Source organism: Elephas maximus, chromosome X (genome assembly GCF_024166365.1).
Source record: "Elephas maximus indicus isolate mEleMax1 chromosome X, mEleMax1 primary haplotype, whole genome shotgun sequence".
Taxonomy (NCBI): Eukaryota; Metazoa; Chordata; class Mammalia; order Proboscidea; family Elephantidae; genus Elephas; species Elephas maximus.
Genome location: NC_064846.1, coordinates 143,463,034 through 143,489,958, shown reverse-complemented (window position 1 = coordinate 143,489,958; position 26,925 = coordinate 143,463,034). Strand labels below are relative to the sequence as shown.

General features: G+C 36.5%; 1 protein-coding gene across 12 annotated transcripts in view; it reads right to left on the bottom strand.

The window, feature by feature from the left end:
• The window catches only part of DMD (dystrophin), a 2,447,064-nt gene that overhangs the window by 2,196,490 nt on the left and 223,649 nt on the right, over positions 1 to 26,925 (bottom strand). For 10 of the 12 annotated variants that reach the window (XM_049872851.1, XM_049872858.1, XM_049872860.1 and 7 more), the window contains exon 2: positions 18,861 to 18,918. The exons of the other annotated variants lie outside the window; for them this stretch is intronic. In XM_049872851.1, the coding sequence (XP_049728808.1) occupies positions 18,861 to 18,912 (52 nt within the window). In that variant the 5' untranslated portion in view covers positions 18,913 to 18,918. The remainder of the gene's footprint in view (positions 1 to 18,860; positions 18,919 to 26,925) is intronic. 12 annotated transcript variants of the gene reach the window in all.

Genomic DNA, 26,925 nt, shown 5'->3' with positions numbered 1-26,925 from the left:
GACTAAGACAGCGACCCTGTAGGACAGAGTAGAACTGCCCCATAGAGTTTCCAAGGAGTAGCTTGTGGATTCGAACTGCCAAGCTTTTGATGAGCAGCCTGAGCTTTTAATGTGCTATAAGGAACCCCCAACATGTGAATAATCCCTGGTCTCAATAATGTTATGTATTAGTTGAGAAAATGAGCTATATCCAAAAAAACACATCAACTATAATTTTTATACTTTTATCACCTCAGAGACATCCTAGGAGAGCACACTTAATTAAGAAAAAAAAAACTGACTTAAAAGATTTCCTTGACCCATCCACACAGGCGTTCTAGACTGCTCCAAATAGAAACAACAAAAAAAAAGGAAGTTCAATATAATCCCTGATTCAAAACAGTGAAACAAAGTCTCAGATAAGGAACCCAGTCCCATTTCATTACCAAACATCTAAAATTTTATGCTCTGGGTTCACCATCTTTTGATACCTCCTCTCCAAAACTCAGCAGGAACACTGGTGACACACTGGTTAAGTAAGCACTAGGCTGCTAACGGAAAGGTTGGCAGTTTGAATCTACTGGTTGCTCTGCTAGAGAAAGGTGTGGCAATCTGCTTCCCTAAAGATTTACAGCTTTAGATACCCTATGAGGCAATTCTACTTTGTCACATTGGGTGGCTATGAGTTGAAATTGACTCGATGGCAATGGGAGTCATTGCCCAAGGGATACAGAAAAGAATTAACTATTCAGACTTCACTCAAATTATTACTATGACAGTGAACAACCAATCCAAATTCAGGAAAAAAAATTGAAGTAGGTCAATAGAATTGTTGGTGCCCACCTCCCGTTTTAAAATCATACTTTTTGCAATTTCTTATAATTACCATGAGTTCCTGGGTGGCGCAAATGGTTCATGAAATGGGCTGCTGGCCAATAGGTTGGAGGCTCATATTTACCCAGATGCACTTCAGAAGAAAGACCTGACTATCTACTTCTGAAAAATCAGCCACTGAAAGCCCAGTGGATCCAACTTCTACTCTGACACACATGAGGTCACCAAAAGTCGAAGTTTTTATAATTACCGTGTGTTCCTTTGTTAGGAGTCCTTAAAAGAAAAAAAAAAAAGAGTCCTTGGGTTGTATAAATGCTTAAGTGCTGGCCTACTAACCAAATGTTGGCAGTTCAAACCCACCTAGAGTTGCATCAGAAGTAACGCCTGGCAATCTATTTCCAAAAGGTCACAGCTTTGAAAACCCTATGGAGCACTACTTTGTACACATGGTGTCATCATGAGTTGGAATTAACTCACTGCCAACTAACAATGATTCCTTTGTTAAAAAGGAAAACCATGAGTAATAAACAATCAACTATTTAGAGTATCTTAATAGGGATTTTTTTTTAATAGGGTTACACATATATCGATGCTAAAAAAAAAAATCCAAAACATACCTTTGGACTAAATATCTCAATAATCTACCAAAACTAATTCTTTCATGTTTAAATTTACCTCTTCCAAAATCTAATCAACTGTTAGAAAATGTATGGATGAAGGAAAAAAACACAAAAACTATAATGGTCATTGTGTAGCAACCAGGAAGCATTAGAGAGGGAAAGAGTGGATTTTATATTCTGTAGCCATGTGACCAAATGTGAGATCCTAAGAGCAGTCAGTGAGAGGAATTCAACACTGCTTTTGAAATTTTTACTTGTAAGGTGCTATATTAGAAATCGTAGGGTTTGTTTATTCATTTATTTGGTTTTATATTTAAAGAGAAATACACACCTATGATGTTAAACAGGTTTCAGCAGAGTTTCCAGCCTAAAACAAACTAGGAAGAAAGGCCTGGCAATCTACTTCTAAAAATCCACCAGTGAAAACTCTATGCCTCACAATTGTCCAATCTGCAATCGTTCATGGGGGCAGGGCAGCATTTTGTTTCATTGTGCAGAGTGTTGCTGTGAGCCAGTGGCCAAGTCAACACCAGCTAAGAACAAAACATATTAAAAAGGCAACGCATTTTTAAAATCTTACTAAAGCTAAAATCCAAACAAAGTTTTTGGATCAGATCTGGATGTAAGTCTAGATTCTACCACTTAAAAAAAATATTGTGCCAGTTATTTAATCTCTCAGAAGCCTAGTATCTTTATGCATAAAATGGAGTAAAAATTTTTCTTCAAATGACTTTTAGGAAGATTTAGTGACATAGAGTGTATTGAATGCACAATGCCTGCTATATTATAATCAATAAATGTTTATTTCCTTTCCTAAATTGAGGATATAAATATGACAAAAATTGTACTTTCTCAAGTTTTCTTTTATTTCGGTTATATTCACAAGCTATATATACATTTTTTCTACTTCAATAAGCCTGCTTATTCCTGCCCCTCCCCTCCATGGCTCAAATTATGGTAATTGAAGATGCTTCAGATAATACAAATTTTACTTTTCTCTCGCCATAGCACTCGGATTATCTTTTTACTTTGATTAAAGTTTCAAAGAAGGTTTTGAATGTTCACCCCAAATGACTAAAAGTTGAAGTTAGATGTTCAAATTCAAGTCTGAATTCAAATTCAAACCTCCTAAACTTTTCAAAGCCAGTAGAATAACCATTGTTCTCTAGCTTCATGGAACTTCATAGGTTATTTCTAAGTGTCATATTTAATTTAGTTCAAGTTTGTTGCTTGTCACAATAGGCATTCATCTCTTTGAAATAAAAGAATATTCCTTCTGTTGCTTCCTGAGCTTGGTTCTAAAATGTATTCACCAAAATAACTGCCTTTTTAATATAACTTTCAGAAAATATGGTATGTTTCAATAGTATACTATTAATTTCTTCTATGTGAGAAACCCCCTAGGAAGGGATATTATTCCAGAAGCCTAACATTTTTCTTTTAATATTCTACTTAAAAAAAAATTTTGGGTGTTATACTTCACTGAGTATAATGTATTGAATTTCAGGGAATAAAAGACAATGTTATTTGAGAAAGTTCCAATTAATTGTTTGTGTGGTTAAAATGCATTTTCTCAACAAAGAACATCCTAGAAATGGAGGTTGAATTAAAAAAAAAAGGTGTTGCACTTAGTGCTAGGATTAACATCTTTCCAAAGTGAGAGAATAAAGTATGATAATAGTTTATTTCTGTGAATGCCTTATTTGTTCAACTAAGATTTGTACATGTGTTACCATATTTTGTATACTACTCCTGACCCAGAGTCCATTAACTCTAATAAGAGCTCATCAAATACGTACTGAGTCATAAATAAATCAGTGGGCATCCTTCATTTTATATTATACGTCTTGAACCAAAAACAAAAATTTACTTGTTATGTGATGCTTTTTCATTGGTAAGAAAAACTTGCCTTCATGTTTCATTGGCCCAAATTGCACCCAATGCCCATACTCAAACCAAAAAATGGCCAGGGGCATGGGAACCTATGATGGATTAAACCAATTACGATTCATCTCCTGTGATAAAAGACAGAGCCCTCCCTCTCCTGAAGACTATGGACAAATAGAGTAGATGAATAGCTGTATTGAAAAAGACACCTGGATGAGGTTATTGGGTAAGTAATTAATTGTATCTGTTACAACTTGACACACAATATGAAATCCAATAGTATTAATTATTGATAAGACATTCTTCTAGCACTGCAATATCAAATACAGTCAATTCCTATGAATTTTGGACCTTCACTTCTCTTTAAAATTATTTTTTGTTTATTAGTTGCCATAGTGTCAATTACAAGTCATGGTGACCCCATGTGTTACAGAGTAGAACTGCTCCATAGGACTTTCTTGGCTGCGATTTTAATGGAACCAGGCCTCTGGGCCTTTTCATCCGTGGTACCACTGGGTGGATTTATACCACCAATCTTTAGCTTAGTAGTCAAGTGCAAACCATCTGCGCCACTTAGGGACCCTAAACTTCACAGAGTAAATGCTTATTAAATACTTAATGTATGTAAAATTTTTCATTAATTTATTTGCCAATATTTTTTTTTAACTGGGGGCAGTGGGGAAACCCTGGTAGCATAGTGGTTAAGACCTACCGCTGCTAACCAAAAAGGTCGGCAGTTCAAATCCACCAGGCGCTTCTTGGAAACCGTATGGGGCAGTTCTACTCCATCCTATAGGGTCGCCATGAGTCAGAATCAACTCGACGGCAATGGGTTTGGTTTTTTTTTTTTGGAGGGGGGCAGTGATGGCCCAGTGCTAGAATTCTTGCTTTCCTTGTAGAAGACCTGGGTTGCACTTCTGGCCAGTGCAGCTCATGTGCAACCTCCACACCTCTGTCAGTAGAGGCTTGCATGTTGTATGATGCTGAACAGGTTTCAGGGGAGCTTCCAGATTAAAACAAACTGGCAAGAAAGGCCTGGGGATCTTCTTCCTAAAATTAGACAATGAAAACTCTAAGGATCACGTCGGTCAGGTACACAACTGATCTTGGGGATGGCTTAGGGCCAGACAGCATTTCTTTCCCTTGTGCGTGAGGTTACCAGGTCTCAGGGACCAATTAGATGGCAGCTAACAAAAACAATCTTCTAAAACCAAAATATAAATCTCCACAACAGCTCCTCATTATCTATTTTCTCCATATTCTTGCCCCTCATTATTATTCTCACAACATTTTGAACATGTCCACTGTCTTCGCTTAACTCCCCCTGCATCATCAAGTTTAAAATATCTTCCCTCTTCTCTTCTAATAGAGATTTTAGTTGGTTATCAGATCCTGTTGGAGGTAACATGCATTATAAATGGAAAATGAGCAAGTTACTTGAGGCCGTGAAACTGGGAGAGAAACACAGACTTCCAGAGAGTTTGTTGTTTCTGTGTGGCCATGTTTCCAGCCCACATGCTGTCACTCTATGCAAGTTTTCCATTTTCTGCAGCAAGTGTCTAAAGGGTTGTGTGGAAGTCGGGTAGATGTCATTGGGTAAGCAGGACTTAATACACATCAAAGCGAAAGCTTTCAAAAAGAAGTTTAAGCATCATAAATACCAAGGGGGCAGGAAGAAATACCAACTGCTGTCAAGACATATTTAACCAAGTTTACCGTGTTTTTTCTGCAAATAATGTGCCCATATAAATAACATGCCCCAAATTTTAACTCATGGAAATGATGAAATTAAGTAAAACAGTTCTGGCATAGCGCACCCATCCATAAACCACGCGTGTCTCATGACTTTTCCAGAAGTGAATTTCGGGCCCGTTCACTCATCCACCCATATTAAAGGTAAATCATATCGTTCTATTCATTTTCTTTTGTTCTGTTCATTTTCTTTAACCTCCTGCCTTTTTTGTATAAAAATAGTCCAAAAACATTACTTTTGATCATAATTGTATATTAAAGGTATAATCCATGGTCATCACATCATTGATCGAGTTTGGTAGTCCCCCAGCAATCAGAAAATAAACAATTGAAACTATGCATTTGCTTCTATTACTTTAAGTTGATAATTACAGCACATTACCTCAACAGCCAATCTACTGGTAAATACTTTTGGCTTAAATTTCAAGTAATTTAACAGCAATTACCTACCTTAAGTAAAGTTTCCATGTAAGCAAAATTCAAGTCAGCAACAATGTGAAGAAACACTGGCATAGCACACTTACGAAAATAACGTGGGGTGGGGGGGTTTGTGTGGTTGCAAAAACATATAAGGTGCACGTTGTTTGCATAAAAACACAGTATTAGAAAGGCAGCACGAGATGTAAAAATAGATAGCATGGGGAGTAGAAACACTAAGCATAAATCAGCATTCTTTTTTAATTTAGAAAATTATAAACTAATTCAGTGAATTAACACTTAAAAAAAAGGGTATCACTTACTTAAAAGCACATATTGGCTATGAATTCATTCATGGTGATTTATATGCAAAATAATTAACTTACCTTTATGATAGAAATGAGAGCAAAGCAACAGAATGTTTAATGTGTTAAAGGAGACATTAACTATACTGGAGGGGAGTTAAGTTCCTAAAGATTCATTCATTCATTCAACAAAAACTAAAATAACCGTTTTCATAATTCCAGTCTTTAGAAGTTAATGACATTTAAATTAAATGCATGTGGAATTCATATATATATATATATATATATATATATATACGCTCCTTGGAAACTCTATGGGGCAGTTCCACTCTGTCCTATAGGGTCGCTATGAGTCAGAATCGACTCAACGGCACTGGGTTATATATATATATATATACGTATATATATGTATATATATACGTATATATGTACGTATATATATGTATATATATGTATATATATATACGTATATATATGTGTGTATATATATATATATATAAAATGGAGATATTTTTCCTTAAATGCAGCTTATCTCCAAACTTAGAAACTTTTTTTTTTTACTGATAGAAGATAATGAATTTAAAAAAAGATTTTACAAGAAAGTAAAGAAAGAAGCCCAAGTTGGTTGATTTTTTAAGAAGCAAAATTATGCTGGATAGTATATAAAAAACATATTGTTTACAAATAATAAAACTAAGTAAGTTTTCATTAATAATGGTAATTAGAATGATTACCATTTTTGAAGTACTTACAAAAAACTGTCACATATTTGAGTACAATTAATCCCTATGTTAATTTTAGTTTCTTTTTAATTCAACTTTATAGATAATACACTGCGGCACAGATAGATTAATAATTTATATAGGATTACACAGGTAAGAGCTGACTTAAACCTAAGTCTGTTCAGTTTTAAAGCTCATACCCTTAAATTAAAATTACATTTAGAATTGTATTATCAACTTTATTGACATGTTAAAAATGTAATAAAAGAGATTTGTACTACCCATGATAGAGTTGAATCTAATAATTATGGCCTGTATGACCACTTTTCAATGTGTTACATATTTTGATTTGGTATATTTCTATCCAGGAATGTCAAGCTTCCCCATATTAACCACTTTTTAAACATATTCCCATGCTTATGTTTTTGAAAATCCTGGACACCTGTGTAGCTTCAAATGCAACTTTAGACTGGTTAACTAATGTCCATTCAGGTCCCTGGCGGCTTTTGTTTAAAATCATGGCCAGTAATAACAGCCTTCAAGAGAATTACTGGGAGAGTCATTTAAGAAGTGAACCTTATGGCTCAACAAGGAACGCAAGCAATATGGTCAAGATTAAGAGAGCCATTTAAATAGATCATCTTAGTCTATTAGTGTGCCTTTCAGTGCACTTTGTTTCTGTAGTGTCTGGAAATCATAGCTGCTTCTCTGGATGACCTTCATTATAATCTGGCTAGTCTCATTGACATTTCTTCCAAAAAGCCAGAGAAAGCACAAAATTAGAAAACCTGAGCATGGCAAATAAAGCTGCCTTTGACCATTATAACTGGAGAGCAACCCTGTGGGTGTTAAAAAATTATTCCAGTTACGTGGTTTGTTCTCTTGAGATTTAACAGTAGCCAATTATGGCCCACAGGCCAGAAAAGTGACTGCTCGTTTGTCTGAAAACATGATAATGAAGTGGGAAGGTGAAACAGATTCATCCCTTTTTTTTCTTCTTTCCCCTTACAGGTAGATGTTGATTGAAATAATGAGCGATTTAAAAAGCTGATGCAGAGCTTTGATCCCTTCTTTGATATTTCCTGCTGTGGTCTGCGACATTGCTCTTTGTAAAAAATGGTCAGCTAAAATAAAAAGCCAGAGAATAGTTTCTACTGACTAATGATTAATAAAAACTACTTAGCAAATAAAATGCTGCCCAGTGACAAACGGAAACAGAACAAGATGCCCAACAAAGTGGTTACAGAGAAATTTTTTTACATTGCCACACAAAGCTGTCCTTTCTTCCCTGACCCCCGCACACTCTCACTAGGTGACTTTGTACCTACTTTACCCCTTTCGGAATGTCCTTCTCACATTTTGCCACTAGTGAAACAACTATGACTGCTTCAAGACCAAATCAAACATAGCCTTTCCAGTCCTCCCGGATGGGATAGTCAAGTTCAATATCACAGCATACGGTTCAGCCCCTTAGGAATTTTTTTTTTTTACCATAGTATTGTGTGTATATGCCTGGGTCTCTTCTAGACCTGGGATTCTTAACTATTTTTGTGCTGTACATCAATTTGGCATCTGGAGAAGGGTATGAAACACTTCTCCGAATACTGTTTTTAAATGCATACATACAATGAAAAGCATATACGAATACAAAGGAAATTAATTAAATTATAATTTTAAAAAACAAAACGTTGCCATCAAGTCAATTCTGACTCATGGCGACCCTATAGGACAGAGTAGAACTGCCCCATAGGGTTTCCAAGGAGCACCTGGTGGATTTGAACTGCCAACCTTTTGGTTAGCAGCCATAGCACTTAACAATTACGCCACCACCCAGAATCAAAATTATAGAAATATTTTTGGAGCCACAATATTTGGAGCCACAATCAACACCCATGGAACCAGCAGTTAAGAAATCAAAAGACACATTGCACTGGGCAAATCTGCTGCCAAAGACCTCTTTAAAATAAAGTGTTGCAAAGCAAAGATGTCACCTTGAGGACTAAGGTACGCCTGACCCAAGCCATGGTGTTTTCAATCGCCTCACGTGCATGAAAAGCTGGACAATGAATAAGGAAGACGGAAGAAGAATTGATGCCTTTGAATTGTGTTGGCGAAGAATATTACCTCACAGAGCATGATGAAATTTGACTTTTTAGATTCAATTCGTCAATAGGTATCAAATGTTTGAAAATTAAAATTAAACAGGGAGTGTGACTAAGAAGCCTGGATTATTATAATTTTCCCTAAGCAATAGACAACCATGATGATGGTGATAATGCTGCTGATAATGACCTCATACTCAACATAAATCTTAGTGGCACTTAAACCTCTAATGACAGAAATTGAGTAGAATGTAGACAGGCAAAGTATCAATAATTTTAGCTTTTCAGATAAAAGGCTCTGACGCTAATAATACTGACACATGCAAGGTCATTCAGTTATTCAGTAGTGAAGGTAAGGAAAAAAAAAACTCCCTTTCCTGACTCAGAGCTATTTCTTTATTATATTAAAGGATCCTGCGTAATACTTATGAAAAAAATGAGCCTATCACTTGGATGTCTCCCAGTAGCTTGATGCATTGCGTCATATAAACCAATAATCTGTGATTGAAATCTGGGCTTTCAACTGTTTTTTTAAAGCATAATATTTGGAATAGCCGTAGGTGACTTACTATTCTGTTCAATTTAATCAAATTAGAGGATAAACAAAATGCTAAATATAATTTCTCTTAATGTTTTTTAATGTTGAAACTCCAACAATAACACAACTCTGTATATTAGTACAAAAGAGCAATTATAACAAAAATAAATATCTCAAACATTTGCTAAGTAGATATATAAGACATATATATTTTACAGGCACATAATACAATTTATATTGCTGCTATTGTTGTTTGGTGCCATTGAGTCACTTTTGACTCAGAGCAACCTCATGTGACAGAGTAAAATTCTCCATAGGGTTTTCTAGGATGTAATCTTTACAGGAGAGAGAGAGATACAGAAAGGCTACCTCTTGTTGGTCAGTTTGTCCTACTGTGATGGCTTGCATGTTTCTGTGATGCTAGAAGCTATGCCACTAGTATTTCAAATACCAGCAGGGTCACCCATGGTAGACAGGTTTTTGCAGAGCTTCCAGACTAAGACAGCTGGGGAGAAGAATCTGGTGGCCTACTTCTGAAAAATTGCCCAGTGAAAACCTTATAAATAGCAGCAGAACATTGTCTGATATAGTGCTGGAAGATTAGCCTCTCAGGTTGAAAGGCACTCAAAATATGACTGAGAAAGAGCTGCCTCCTCAATGTAGAGCTGACCTTAGTGACGTGAATGGAGTCAAGTTTTGGGAATCTACATTTGCTGATGTGGCATGACTTCAAATGAGAAGAAACAGCTGCAAATATCCATTAATAATTGTAATGTGGAATGTACAAAGTATGAATCTAGGAAAATTGGAAGTCATCAAAAATGAAATGCAATGCATAAAGATTGATATCCTAGGCATTAGTTAGCTGAAATGGGCTGGTATTGGCCATTTTGAATTAGACAATCAAATGGTTACTATGCCAGGAATGACAAATTGAAGAGGAATGGCATCGCATTCATCATCAAAAGAACATTTCAAGATCTATCCTGCACAATGCTGTCAGTGATTGCATACTATCCATACTCCTACAAGGAAGACCAGTTAATACGACTATTATTCAACTTTACCCACCAACCACAAAGATGAATAAACTGAAGATTTTTACCAACTTTCACAGCCTAGAATTGATCAAACATGCAATCAACGTGCATTGATAATTACTGGTGATTGGAATGCTGAAGATGGAAACAAAGAAGAAGGATCCATAGTTGGAAAATATGCCCTTGCTGATAGAAACATGGTGGGAGATCACATGATAGAATTTTGCAAGACCAACGAATTGTTCATTGGAAATACCTTTTTTCAAAAACATAAATGGCAGCTATACACGTGGACCTCACCAGATGAATACACAGGAATCAAATCAACTACATCTGTGGAAAGAGACCATGGAAAAACTTAATATCACCAGTTAGAACAAAGCCAGGGGCCAAGTGCGGGACAAACTATCAATTGCTCATATGCAAGTTCAAGTTGAAGCTGTAGAAAATTAAAACAAGTCAACAAGAGACAAAGTATGACCTTGAGCATATAACACCTGCATTTAGAGACCATCTTAAGACTAGATTTAACACTCTGAACACTAATGACAGACGACCAGAATTGCTGTGGGATGACATGAAGGATATCATACATGAAGAAAGTAAAAGGTCATTAAAAAGACAGAAAAGAAAAAAAAGACCAAAACGGATGTCAGAGGAGACTCTGAAACTTGCTCTTGAATGTCGAGTAGCTAAAGCAAAGGGAGAAATGATGAAATAAAAGAGCTAAACAGAAGATTTCAAAGGGTGGCTTGAGAAGACAAAGTAAAGTATTATAACGAAATGTGCAAAGACCTGGAGTTATAAAACCAAAAGGGAAGAACATACTCAGCATTTCGTAAAAGAAGGAAAAAAAAAAAGCAAACCTCGAGTTGCAATACTGAAGGATTCCATGGGGTTCTACGGGAATTAGCCAAAAAGAAGGCTCCAGGCATTGATGGAACAAACGGATGGAACACTGGAAGGGCTCACTCGTCTATGACAAGAAATTTTGAAGACAGTTAACTGGCCAACCAACTGGAAGAGATCCATATTTGTATCCTTTCCAAAGAAAGGTGATTCAACAGAATGCGGAAGTTATCGAACAATATAATTAATTTCACACGCAAGTAAAATTTTGCTGAAGACAATTAAAAAATGTTTGCAGCACTGCATCGATAGGGAACTGTCAGAAATTCAAGCAGGATTCAAAAGAGGACACGGAACGAGGAATATAATTGCTAACGTCAGATGGATCTAGGCTGAAAGCAACAATACAGGAAGATGTTTACCTGTGTTTATTGGCTATGCAAAGACATTCGACTGTGTGGATCATAACAAATTATGTATAACATTGTGAAGAATGGGAATTCCAGAACACTTAATTGTGCTCATGAGGAATCTGTACATAGACCAAGAGGTAGTCATTTGAACAGAACAAGGGGATACTGATTGGTTTAAGATCAGGAAAGACAAGGGTCAGGATTGTATCCTTTCACCATGCTTAATCAATCTGTATGCTGAACAAATAATCCAAGAACCTGCACTATATGAAGAAGAATGTGGCATCAGGATTGGAGGAAGACTCATTAACAACCTGCAAAATGCAGATGATACAATCTCGCTTGCTGAAAGTGAAGAATACTAGAAGCACTTACTGACGAAGATCAAAGACCACAGCCTTCAGTATGGATTATACCTCAATATAAAGAAAACAAAAATCCGCACAACTGGACCAGTAAGCAACATCATGATAAACAGAGAAAAGATTGAAGTTGTCAAGGGTTTCATTTTACTTGTATCCACAATAAACCCCCATGGAAGCAGCAGTCAAGAAATCAAAAGACACATTGCATTGGGTAAATATCTTGCAAAGGGCCTCTTTCAAATGTTAAAAAGCAAAGGTGTCACCTTGAGATTTTTTTTTTTTTGACCCAAGCCATGCTGTTTTTCCAATTGCCTTACATCCACGTGAAAGCCGGACAATGAATAAGGAAGAGAGAATAAGAATTGATGTCTTCAAATTATGGTGTTGTTGAAGAATATTGAATATACCATGGACTGCCAGAAGAACGAACAAATCTGTCTTGGAAGAAGTACAGTCAGAATGCTCCTTAGAAGCAAGGATGGTGAGACTCTGTCTCACGTACTTTGGACATGTTATCAGGAGGGACCAGTCCCTGGGGAAGGACATCATGCTTGGTAAAGTAGAGGGTCAGCGAAACAAAGAAAGACCTTCAAGGAGATGGACTGACACAGTGGCTGCATCATTTAATGGGCTCAAACATAGCAGCAGTTGTGAGAATGATGCAGGACCAGGCTGTGTTTTGTTGGGTTGTACATGGAGTCGCTATGAGTGTGGATCGACTCGATGGCATCTAACAATTTTACCAGACCAGATTGCCAGGTCTTTCTCCCTTGGAGCTGCTGGGTGTGTTCAAAGTACCAACTTTTTGGTTAGTAGGTGAGAACTTACCTGTTGCACCACCAGGGCTCCTATATAATATAATGTAATCAGTCTTACATCAAAATTCTCCACTATTATAGAATAAAAATAAGGACCTCAGCTTTCATCTTTCTGATCTAAAATTTATTTCTAAATTTGGACATTTTCAAAGAATTTTCATAATGCTACACCACTTATTGATGTTAAATGCATTAACAGATAATTACATGGAGAAAAAGTGTTTTTTTTTTTTCCCCAGTAATAACAGATTTATAGCATAACTGGAAGTGTATCAGCCAGACCTTCACTGAGTTAAAAAAAACAAGATTCTGGTAAAATATGGTGAAGGATACTTGCAGTATAATTTGATCGTAGTCCGTCTAAGTTATGATTACCTATATAATAACCCTAAAGAATTGACTCTTCCTCATAAGATTTTACTATAGGCACCAAAAGAAATTAGCTCATTGCACAGCTCCAATAAAAGATTAACTGGTTCATCCTTTAAAATCAAGAATATTGATCACAGACAAGAGAAAGAAATATGCTGTATAAAAAAAAAATACTGTCCGTTATATTAACCATTTCACAGTTAAACATTCCTTTTGATTTTGGACCCAGAAGTTCAGTGTGCAACAAACTAAATGGGGAAAAAAAATTTTAATGTGAAAAGTTTAGAGTTCTTGATCTTTGAAGTAAGGTTGTGCTCTTAATAAGTTTAAAATAACAATTATTTTTTCTTCCAACTAGAGTAAATAGAAAATACAATTGCCAAGCAAATATGCCAAAATATGAAACAGAATTATCCATCTTGCACACACACACACACACACACACACACAAAAAAAAAACCTTCTAGCATCTGTTGCAACACAGAGCCATTATAATGCAATTAGACAGACAAAGGACCAGCTGCTAAGGAAGTAAAATTTAAAAGATGAAGCACGGCATTATTCGGGTTAATGAATCTAATTCCAAATGTTACAAGAGTGATTCACGGTCTTTTTTTTTTTTTCTTACAGGTCAGTTGTCACATGTAGATATTGCATTTTCAATGATGTCTCTGTAATCTAATGAGAAAAGTAAATTCTCTTTCAAGTGATACTAAAAAAAAAAAAAAAAACTTTTGCCGTCGAGTTCATTCCAACTCATAGTGACCCTAAAGGACAGAGCAGAACTGCCCCATAGAGTTTACAAGGAGCGCCTGATGAATTTGAACTGCCGACCTTTTGGTTAGCAGCTGCAGCACTTAACTACTACACCACCAGGGTTCCCCAAGTGATATTAGATGTTTTAAAATAATTAAAGTGTGAATATTCTCTTGAGAAGATGAATAACTTCCCAATGGTGATAAATGAACCTTTAAACTTACACCTGAAAGCAGTGAGTTAGGTTATGCTATAAATAAAATATGCTATAAATATAATATGCTTCTATAAAATGTGATCAACAAAAAATATGTTTTAGAAATATTTAAAATGCAATCCCCCATGTGTCTGTCAGTTTGTCGTACTGTAGTGGCTTGTGTGTTGCTGTGATGCAGGAAGCTATGCCACTGGTATTCAGATACCAGCAAGGCCACCCATGGAGGACAGGTTTCAGCTGAGCTTCCAGACTAAGACAGACTAGGAAGAAGGACCCAGCAGTCTACTTCTGAAAAGCATTAGCCGGTGAAAACCATATGAATGGCAGCAGAACATTCTCTGATATGGTGTTGGAAGATGAGCCACCCCAGGTTGGAAGGCACTCAAAAGATGACTGGGTAAGAGCTGCCTCCTCAAAGTAGAGTCGACCTTAATGATGTGGATGCAGTAAAGCTCTCAGGACCTTCATTTGCTGATGCGGCATGACTCAAAATGAGAAGAAACAGCTGCAAACATCCATTAATAATCGGAACCTGGAATGTACGAAGTATGAATCTAGGAAAATTGGAAATCATCAAAAATGAAATGGAACACATAAACATCAATATCCTAGGCATTAGTGAGCTGAAATGGACTGGTATTGGCCATTTTGAATCCGACAATCATATAGTCTACTATGCTGGGAATGACAACTCGAAGAGGAATGGTGTTGCATTCATCGTCAAAGAGAACGTTTCAAGATCTATCCTGAAGTATAACGCTGTCAGTAATAGGATAGTATTCATACGCCTACAAGGAAGACCAGTTAATATGACTATTATTCAAATTTATGCACCAACCACTAGGGCCAAAGATGAAGAAATAGAAGATTTTTATCAGCTGCTACAGTCTGAAATTGATTGAACATGCAAACAATATGCATTGATAATTCCTGGCGATTGGAATGCGAAAGTTGGAAACAAAGAAGAAGGATCAGTAGTTGGAAAATAGGGCCTTGGGGACAGAAACAATGCCGGAGATCAAATGATAGAATATTGCAAGACCAAAGACTTCTTCATTGCAAATACCTTCTTTCACCAACATAAATGGCGACTATACACATGGACCTCACAAGATGGAACACACAGAAATCAAGCTGACTACATCTGTGGAAAGAGATGATGGAAAAGTTCAATATCATTAGTCAGGACAAGGCCAGGGGCCGACTGTGGAACAGACCATCAATTGCTCATATGCAAGTTCAAGCTGAAACTGAAGAAAATCAGAGCAAGTCCACGAGAGCCAAAATATGACCTTGAGTATATCCCACCTGAATTTAGAGACCATCTCAAGAATAGATTTGACATATTGAACACTAGTGACCGAAGACCAGATGAGTTGTGGAATGATATCAAGGACATCATCCATGAAAAAAGTAAGAGGTCATTGAAAAGACAGGAAACAAAGAAAAGACCAAGATGAATGTCAGAGGAGACTCTGAAACTTGTTCTCGAAATTTGAGCAGCTAAAGCAAAAGGAAGAAATCATGAAGTGAAAGAACCAAACAGAAGATTTCAAAGGGCAGCTCGAGAAGACAAAGTAAAGTACTATAATGACATGTGCAAAGAACTGGAGATAGAAAACTGAAAGGGAAGAACACACTACACGTTTCTCAAGCTGAAAGAACTGAAGAAAAAAATCAAGCCTTGAGTTGCAATTGTGAAGGATTCTATGGGGAAAATATTAAACGATGCAGGAAGCATCAAAAGAAGATGGAAGGAATACACAGTCATTATACCAAAAAGAATTAGTCGATGTTCAACCATTTCAAGAGGTGGCATGTGATCAGGATACTGAAGGAAGAAGTCCCAGCTGCTCTGAAGGCATTGGCGAAAAACAAGGTTCCAGGAATTGATGGAATATCAGTTGAGATGTTTCAACAAACAGATGCAGCGCTGGAGGTGCTCAATCATCTATGCCAAGAAATATGGAAGACAGCTTCCTGGCCAACTGACTGGAAAAGATCCATATTTATGCCTATTCCCAGGAAAGGTGATCCAACCGAATGTGGAAATTATAGAACAATATCATTAATATCACACGCAAGCACAATTTTGCTGAAAATCATTCAAAAATGGCTCAGCAGTATATCGACAGGGAAATGCCAGAAATTCAAGCTGGTTTCAGAAGAAGACATGGAACCAGGGATATCACTGCTGATGTCAGATGGATCCTGGCTGAAAGCAGAGAATACCAGAAGGATGTTTACCTGTGTTTTATTGACTATGCAAAGGCATTCGACTGTGTGGATCATAACAACTTCTGGATAACACTTTGAAGAATGGGAATTCCAGAACACTTAATTGTGCTCATGAGGAACCTTTACATAGATCAAGAGGCAGTTGTTCAGACAGAACAAGGGGATCCTGATTGGTTTAAGCCAGGAAAGGTGTGCGTCAGGGTTGTTGTATTCTTTCACCATACCTATTTAATCTGTAAGCTGAACAAATAATACGAGACGCTGGACTATATGAAGAAGAATGGGGCATCAGGACTGGAGGAAGACTCATTAACAACCTGTGTTATGCAGATGACACAACCTTGCTTGCTGAAAGTGAAGAGGACTTGAAGCACTTACTAATGAAGATCAAAACCACAGCCTTCAGTGTGGATTACATCTAACATAAACATAAAGAAAATAAAAATCCTCACAACTGGACCAATGAGCAACATCATGATAAACGGAGAAAAGATGGAAGTTGTCATGGATTTCATTTTACTTGGATCTCCTTGAAGACTAAGGTGCATCTGACCCAAGCCATGGTATTTTCAATCACATCATACACATGTGAAAGATGGACAATGAATAAGGAAGATGGAAGAAGAGTTGACGCCTTTGAATTGTGGTGTTGGTGAAGAATATTGAATATACCATGGACTGCCAAAAGAACGAACAAATCCGTCTCTGAAGTACAGCCAGAATGCTCCTTAGAGGCAAGGATGGCAAGACTGCATCTTACACACTTTGGACATGTTGTCAGGAGGGATCAGTCCCTGGAGAGGGACATCATGCTTGGCAGAGTACAGGGTCAGAGGAAAAGAGGAAGACCCTTGATGAGATGGATTGACACAGTGGCTGCAACAATGAGCTCAAGCATAGCAACGATTGTAAGGATGGCTCAGGACTGGGCAGTGTTTCGTTCTGTTGTGCATAGGGTCGCTCTTAGTCGGAACCGGCTCGACAGCACCTAACAACAACAATAACAACAAAATGCAATCTTTGTATTTTCCTAATATCCTCGATCTGATATTATTGTGTAATAGGAATATATGCCAATATAATCCTGACAATAGAATTAAATACTACTTTAAGAAATGTGTAAGCACAGGAAAAGCACTGTAGCATATCCATTCTTTGTATTACTATCTGCAGTCACCTCTAGTACCCATTATTTTGAATATAAATGTCTCTTGTATGATAAGTTGTTAAATGAAAGTCCAAATCACACTAGAAGAACATAAATGGAAAAAAAGAGAAGAAAAACAAGTATAAGAAGACCCTGCCAACTGAGATTTATTTTGGTAAGTTTATTTTAACAAGCTGGAAATGAATAAAATGTAGAAGCCATTATTATGCAAATGTAAAAATACTATTTTTTTCTCATAGATATGTAGCAGTAGCTTCATGCAAAAGTTAGACTCTGTGTTTTATTAATAGGATCTGTGTTTAACACTTTTATAAGCCTTTTTTTATATCAGCATAGCTTCAAAGTTTCCAGATTCAAGTTTTAAGGAAGAATGATCAGACCAGAGAGGTGTATTGATGTTAATCTGGCCAAACCGATGGGTCCAAGTCATAAAGTTCTCCTAAAAACTCTGTCTTAAGAGCAACCACGTAGGAAAATTGTTAATGTTTCCAACAGGGTAATCAACTCATTTGCATACTCAGAAATTGATCCTTCCACAACATACATTTTCAAGTAGCCTGAGCAATGAAAATATTTAAGAAAACACTAACTCAGTATTAATGATGACTACACCGTGAGAATTTGCCTCCCCTCATTTATGCTTATTGCTAAATATTTGTTGAATAAATTAAAGAATTTCAGGCAAAAATCACCATATTATTTTCAGCAACAAGAATAAATCCAACAGATGATGAAAGTTAATTCTTCACTTTTCTTCTGAGAAATTCACTCCACGTGTATTCAATTTCTTCTCAAGATAAGTGACAGAAAGCTAGAGTACCTCATGGGGCAATCAGAGCCAGAAGTGGCCAAATTTCAGATCATGGACAGGTGGATAGAATTTTTTTTTTTTAATGCAGGCTGCAGATTCATTGAGGGTTCTGCTTCTGGAAGGTCACAGCCTTGAGAACCCTGTGGAGCAGTTCTACTCTGTAACACATGGGATCGCCATGAGTTGGAATTGAGGGTAATGAAATTTGTTTTTTTTTTTAACTCATATATATTATTTAATTTTACTTCTATAGTATTTATATATTTTATCTCATTTTACCTGTGAAATAACTGAAATTAGTCAAGAAAAAGACCATTATTTTGTCAGTTATTTGGATGTGAAAAATGAGGCCCAGTGAGGAGGAATGACTGACATAAGCCACACAGTAAGCACTGGGTTGGAATTCCTCCCATGTGTCCTGATTACAAACTCATTACCTACTTTTTCTATACATAACTCCTTGCATCATTGAGACTCTGAAACCTTTATGGCGAAAACATTTCTAGGATGTCTAGAGCCATACACTAATTGAATATGGAAAGAAAATCCATTTTCAAAGGATTAGTTCAACTTGTTGAAATTTGTACGTAAAAATATCTTTTATGCCATCATATGCTACGGGGCAAAACAGAAGCAGAAACGATGAAACATGCTTACCATTGGACACCTGAGTACTCTTGAAATTCAGACAATTCAGGTCATTAGTCATGGAGTCCTAAGGGGGAAAAAGTATGCCTGATTCCACACAAGTAAAGCCAGAAGCTCTCTAATTTACATCCCCTACTTGGCTGAGGATATCAGATGTGTTCAAGCTGAACAAGTCCAAGAATCTTACTTGAGTAATTTTAAGGAATGTAACACAGTCTGAATAGTAATTGGTTATTTAATAATCCTGCTGACAGAGCCACCATAAGCTTGCTCCACTCTTAAGCACAGAATAGGACCAACTTTCTTACTTAGTGCTCAGAAAAGAAACCTTCATCTGCATATAAGCTTAGAAGTCAACCTGATGTGAAATCCTGAAATAAATTTTGAAAATGAGTGGATTAGTGATAAAATTAATGAGAAAACTAAAGTCTATGAAATGAAATCTTTTTTGGCATGTGATAACCTGATACACTGCCCTCAAAAGTTCCTTGCAAGAAGTTTTGCTGAGCCATTTCAGCATAGCTTTTCCTGCATTGTTGGTATTATATTAACCAAGCCAACTTGGCTATTCATCCATGTCTTGCATCTCTTTTCAACACCAGCTTTTACTCCATTTATGCCAATTTTCTGCTCTGAAACAACGTGCTACTTTCACCTTCTGGGCTTTCAGCATGTTTCTTCAGCCATCTGGAAGTTTACCATTAAACTCCTACCAACTACAACGTCTGGATCTGACACTAACTGTAACCCCCACATCTACCAAACTGCTCATCATCTTTAATATTAGCACCACTCTCTCCTACTTCACACAGTCCACTGTCTGATGACCAGTCAGTCCAACCTGGACACTAATTGACTACTTAACAGCATACCTTAGCCTTTCCTTCCTTGAAGTACTCCCCCTTCCCCATGGCTTCCCCAGTCCCCAGCCCAAAGAATTACAATCAGCATCTTCTGTTTCCAAATTCTGATTTCTCTTTGTTACGGGAACATCAACTGTTGTAGTTTGTGCTTCAATAAATCCCTCTTATCCACTCTCAACTAAACCCTACTTTTGGTCTTCTCATTACTTTATTCAGCAAGTATTTATTAAGCCATCACTATGTGGAATCGACTCAATGGCCATGGGTTTTATGTGCCTACGTGGAGTCCCTGGATGATGCAAATGGTTAAATGCTGGACTAATAACAGAGAGGTTGGTGGTTCAAACCTATCCAGAGATGCCTCATAAGTAAGGCCTGGTGAACTGCTTTTGAAAGGTCTCAGCCTTAAAAACCCTATAGAGTGCAGTTCTACTCTGCACACACGGGGTCGCCATGAATCGGAATCAACTGAATGGGAACTAACAACAACAATAATAACATGTGCCTGGCAATATGTTAGTCACTGTATATGTAGTAATGATCCAAGCAAATAGAGGCTGGGTGAGCACATTCCAGGCAGACGCAATGGCAGAAAAGAGACTGGCATTTGAGAAATGAGAGTGGGTTAGTGTGGCTGAAGTGCAGCAAGGCTACAGAGAAGAAAGAGGAAAGAAGTATGAATTGAGACTGGGTCTTGGTGAAGGTAGAGTAATACAACCTGGTTTACACTGTTAAAAGATCATTTTGGATGTTATGGGAGAATGTAGTGAGTAGAAAGGGACAAAAACACAAGTGGCAAAGACCAGATGGGGGCTCACTGCAGTATCTTAGGGAAAGCTTAAATTAGGGTGGAATCAAAAGATATGGGTGATATATATAGCCATGTTTCCTGCTGTTCCGTGAGCGTTTTCTTCACGTATTGTTGACAGTCTGGCACATCTCCTGTAGCAGCTCTTCTCAACCTTCCCACTGCTTTTCCAGTTTCATAAACTGTTTCCTTCCTCTATACCTCCCGCTCCATCTTGATTGATGACTATAATCCTTTAGTTACCAAACAGAGCAAATATCTCCTGTGCGTTGCCTCACCCTCCCTCACTCTAACATCCTAAGTGCCTTTGCCCTATTTTGTTAAGCGTGTGAGAAAATTTCTCTCTAGCCTTCCATATTGGTTTAGCTTCTCCCAACATCAGGCCCCGAGGTAAGGACTTGGGGTGCAGAAGTTTATCTGGCAATTGATTTCAGAAAGTACAAGGGAAAGGGTGGTGAAGGTGAGACTAGGAAGGATGATGAAGCAATGAAGAGTGTGTTAATGAGCATAATATTGGGGGCAACTGGGGTTCAATCCTGCTGACGGCACTCTAAGAAACTTGTGGGACATGCCTTAGAATTGTCTTGACAGAGGATGAGGAGGCTGGGGGACATCTTTCCAGGGCCTCCTGTCCCTTAGTACTTACGGGTTGCTCTGAGGCATTAACACCTTTCCCTTACCCCCATACTTCTGGGTTACTTCTGGTTGGAGAGAGCCCTCAGGCTGAGCAGCAGCAGCAGAGAGAAAGAGAAATAGGGGATCTTACATTAGATGTACGAGAAACTATGTTGACCTCAGATGAGGAAGGGGCTATGGAACAGAGAGCAGCGTCTTCTACAACTTCTTCCCTCTTTAGGACTTTGTTTATTTCTCTTCTTTACTGAAAAATTTCTCGAAGAAGTTATGGTTTTGAGCTATATAAGGGGACTTGTAAATCATCTAGTCCAACCGCCTTATTAAAAAATTAGAGGACAAAGCCCCACAATTACTTCAGTTAATTTTGGGGGATGCTTTTGCAAACTTTTTTCTTGGTCCATTAATATGTGTAAGAGAGTCTTATATATTTTTATGTTGGTCAATAATATTAAAACAGATTATAATTTTTTAAAACCATATCGCCCTTGATCAACACATAAAAAATACTACCTCCTTAATGGTTCCCCAAATTTCTAATCTAAACCAGTATCTATTGAATTTTATAATCTCTGCTAAATTAATTAATTAGGCTTTCCCCCCCCCCCCAATTTGTAGACTTTTCAGAACAGGCTAATTGGAAATACTTGAATCACAAAAGCTATTTATGTTTTGAAATTCTGTTTACAGAATCTCTTTTTACATGTACTATATTTTTTATATATATATATATATATGGCCTTGGGTAGAAGCGCTTTTTCTATTGCTGTTTTGTGATTGTTTTAAACCTATAAAAACATTCCCAGTGTCCTGGAAACCTCCAAGGTAAGTGTTTAGAAATCGTGCTTGCAGGAATCTGTCATTATTTTGGTAAATATTATCTGAAGCATAACTATAAACAGATTTGAACAGCAGGCTACTTCACACAGAAAATACTTTATTCATTCGAATGGCTTCACGTGTAGTATATTTTACTTTTAGTGTAGCTTAGTTTATGATCAACAATTAGTATTTCAAAGGTGGTTAAACAATATAATTTGTAAGATAAATGATACCTTCTACCACAATGCACATACTCAATATATATTTTTATCTTTGTATCAAAAATTTTAAAGTCAAATAATTTAATGTAGCCAGCCATGATAGGTAATTTCATTATCTGTAATTATACGACAAGATTTCTCCTCCTTGCTTTCTTTCCAAAGGCTTTGTTCAAAATCACTGATGCACATTTTTATCAAAAAGAGATTTGTCTAAATTTCCTGATAATTTAGTGAGAACTTCAGCACTCCTTTAGTCACTTTTCATTATGCAGCCATGGTCGAACTCTTAAATTCCAAATAAATAAATAAAAACCAAAAAATTTTACATACTGTATTTTCGAACTGAGTTTAATAAAAAGTGCTTTTCCACAGGTTCTTGTTCAATACCGGCTAGAGTCTTGAACATAGTAAAGTGTAGCAGGACCTTTTTTTCTGCTTTTGACAACTTTGAAGCTGCTTAAGAAGGTCCGAACTGGTGGGGACCTCCTGCCAACCCTTCCATTTCTCTTTCTCTCCCTGTTTTAACCATATTCTAAACCACCTCCCCTAAACAGAGGTGCTGAGTTTTGATTGGCTGGAAGAAATCCATCTATTTCAGGCTCTTCCTCCCCCCAGCTTCTATTTCAAGTGCTGGCTCCAAATGAAATATACAGGCTCTGTATGTGTGTATGTCTGTATATACATGTGCAAATGTGTGTGTGTGTGTGTGTCTATTTCATTGAAGAGACAGGATTTGGGCCTGACCATGAAGCGACAGAAAACTAAAAAAAAAGTGAGTATAGATGATTATATCTTGAAAGAAAGACTAAATGATTTTTTAAAAAAGAAATTCAATATTAAAAATAAAAACAAAGAAATAGCATACCTTTCTTTCTCACAGTCACTAAATAATCTAATACTTATCAGAATAAAATGCCACAGATATTATTCATTTGGACCAAAACAAAGAACATTAAAAAGAGAAATAAAAACACCCTTCTCTCTCTCTCTCTCTCTTTTTTTTTTTTCCTGGCCAAACTTGACTGTATGATTCATTCATTTAGCTAATTTATTGAATGGCCATTACATTCCAGGTGTTAAGTGTTAAGGATTCAATTATGAAAGTCAAGGGATATCAAAGGCCTAGTATAGTGTTAGTACATTTTCCAAAATTTATACTCTGAAGCGACATTTTAAGGAAAGTTGTATTTTGACAAATAAAACCATAATTTATTATCATTAATATTATCTATTTTAGTATTTAAGAGTTGCTTTAATCATCATGAAAGGGAAATTAAAAATAGTTTACACTTAACTACTAACTGAAAGGTTGGCAGTTCGAACTCACACAGAAATGCCATGGGAGAAAGCCCCAGTGATCTGCTTCAGTAAAGAGTACAGTCAAGAAAACCCTATGTGGCAGTTCTATTCTTTAACACATGGGGTCGCAATGAGTTGGATTCAACTGGACAGCAATGGATTCAACTGGACAGCAATGTGAATCAGGCCTAATAAACAATTCAATATGTATTTTAAACAGCAGAAATACGGTGTATTTACTTTCTAACACTCGCCCCCAATTTCATCAAAGTAAGATAGAATCTGAATTAAAATAACACGAAAATGCCACCGTAGATCTGATCATTTGTGAAGCCCATTAGTGTGGGATAGATAAGACTGGAAAAAGACAATACACTATAAAATTCGGATAAACGACATCTATTTCCTTGATATATTTAATCAAGGAAATTTAGAAAATGATTGAAATACAAATTTCAACATCCTCAAAGTTCTGCCCATTCCCAACTCTAAATTGTGAACATCTAGGTTACATTCCATTAGAAGTCACTTATCCATGTTACACAGTTAATCTAAATGTTGTAGTCCATTAGAATATATCAAAAACTTAAATTTTACTGAAAGAGAAGAACTGGACCAGAACAAATGAGTATTTAACTTAAAAGAAAAAAGCTTACAATTTTTTGAATGCTTCAAGTTAGTTATTAAAAACCCAAACCAAACCAAACCGAGTGCCGTCGAGTCGATTCTGACTCATAGCAACCCTATAGGACAGAGTAGAACTTCCCCATAGAGTTTCCAAGGAGCACCTGGCAGATTCAAACTGCCAGCCCTTTGGTTAGCAGCCGTAGCATTTAATCACTACGCCACCAGGGTTTCCATGTTAGTTATTAGCATCTTAAAATACATGTTTTAATTTTGTATTAGGTGTTATAATTAAGTAAAATAGTGAGTCTTGTCATAGTTAGAAAAAATCTTATTTTTACTGACCCAAAAGGGGAGACTTTGATGCATAGCATAGGTTCAAGTGTTTATAATACGTGGAGCATGATTTCATTCTGTTAAGAATACCAGACTAAGTCCTTGCTTAGAGAGGTATCTCAGAGAATAAGAATTAAAAAAATAATTAAAAGTTGACTCTTTACATATTCGAGAACCAATAACCAATTAGCAGCAATTTTACTACTAATTCCAGTAGAATCATAATTTCCCAAAATAGGTACTCAAAATTTTAATCATTACTTTGATAGATGCCTTAATTTTGTGAGGGAAATGTGTTTATTTTCTTGTTCAGTGGGAACTTTTCTAAACAATGTGTAAAGAGAACACAGGTATTTAGTCTGCAAGACAGAAAATAAATGTTTTGGTTCCAGTGATGAACTTGAGCCAGATTCTTAATCTATCTGAATTTTGATTATCCTGATTGATAAAATAAAGATCTTGTCATCTTGTCAGTAGTTCTCAAAGTATGGTTGCCAAACCAGAAACATCAGCATTTCCTCAGAAACCTGTTAGAAATGCAAACTCTAGGGCCCCACCTCATATCTACTGAATCAGAAACTCTGGGGGAGGGACCCATCAATCTGCATCTTAACAAGTCCCTCAGGTGATTCTGATGTACATTAGAGAGTGAGAACCATGGTTCTAGTCTATCTTCTTCTAGAGTTTTTATGAAGATCAAGGGGGAAAACGCTTGTCATGGGGCTTTGAGGTAAACAGACAAATAAATCAAGGGCAATATAAGCATAATTTATTAAATAGGTCAAGGATTGTTTTTAACATATTTCTCTAATTCTTCCTTAGTCTGTACATGCATTTAGAGATAATCTCAGCAATGTCAGCAAGCTTGGTGGCATAGTTCAAGCTGTGAGGGTTCAATAAATAGGTCGGTAAACATTGCAAATCAACACAGCTTTTGATGAAATGTCAAGCAGGACAGAAGCTTAGCTATATTCGGCTCAGCTTGAACTCATATAAACCATTAACTGGCCTCTGTACTTTCAGGACAATCTGTCTGATGAATAAAACACAAATATAAAAATAAAGACAAATCTTTAGAAAGAGATTAGTAACAGACAATCTATACATGAGAAATGGCAACCACTTAGTCCAGGGAAAATGAGAGACAAGACTTTCAAAAGTGGACAGCTTTTCTTACAAATCAGGTTATGGGAAAAGCTTGAGGTTTAAACAGGTTTTTAACTTTGGACTATCTTTTTTCTCAATATAAACATATATAAAAAAATTTTTTTACATGTGTATATCTACGTATTCATAATTTAGAAAGCTATACTTTATCTCAACCTTTTTAGTTCCCTTCCCCCATAAAAACTAGCTATTTCCTTTCCTAATGGTAGAAAAACTTAGGCAAATCAGAAGCTATTTGAATTTTAGTGAAATTACCATAATTTAGGAATTAATGTGCTTTGAATATATGGTTTGAACGTGACCACTATAAATCTATGTAATTTAGAATTTTAGGACATCCTATAATTAAAAAAAAAATAACAGATGACATGATTTATTACTACACCTTTTTACTTTATTGAAAAGCTAGCATTTTACAATCAAAGTTTAATCTCTAAAAGCATTCTCAGATATTGCAGGTCATTAGGCAGCCCGGAATTATTGTTTACAACCAGTAACCCAGTTTGCTTCCTAATAAGTTGTGCTTGTCTGATCACATCTAAATCACTATTCACAATGATTCTTATTATTTTCATTTTCTTTGATAAATATACATATATGTGTGTACATGTGTATATATACATACATATCATAGAATCTTTTATTGCTAAGACAAACATTTCTCATATTATTTTGCTAACGCATTTAGGGATTTACCCTAGGTCAGCAGAAATGTATTTTGAAGTAGAAATGTTACAGTTTATTGATTAAAGTCTGAGTCGTTAGAATTTTTTTTTTTCCTTTCAGTTTCTTCATACTAGAAATAATTTCAGACTCCTGCAAACCAAGTTCATGAAAGTCATAACACAAAAAGTCGAATTTGGGTTCTTTCGTATTTCAGTGATTTGCATTATCTTATAGGTCATTGATGTCAAACCTCTTCCCTCCCTTCCTTAGAACAAAAGCTCCGATTTAACTTTTAAAGAAAGACACATGGAATAGGAGTTTAGTCATTTCTATTCCCAGAGGTTGCAAATTGACCAAAAGTGTCACCTTTAGGGCAGCCTGCTTCCGAATGCTTGTGGCATTTATCATTCTTCTGAATGGCTGTTGCATTTATCTGCAGCTTTTACTCACCAGATGAGACCTCAGACATTTCAAATTCTGCGGTGGCTTGCTACACCTTCATAGGAAAGCTTTTTGCTGATTTCCCTGTTGGTACTTTTCTCTTAACACATTCTATGGGGTATGATAAACCTGGAGGTAGAGTCATAGCCAAGCGAAAATAAAGCAGGTGCATAAGCTCTGACCAGCTTCACAAA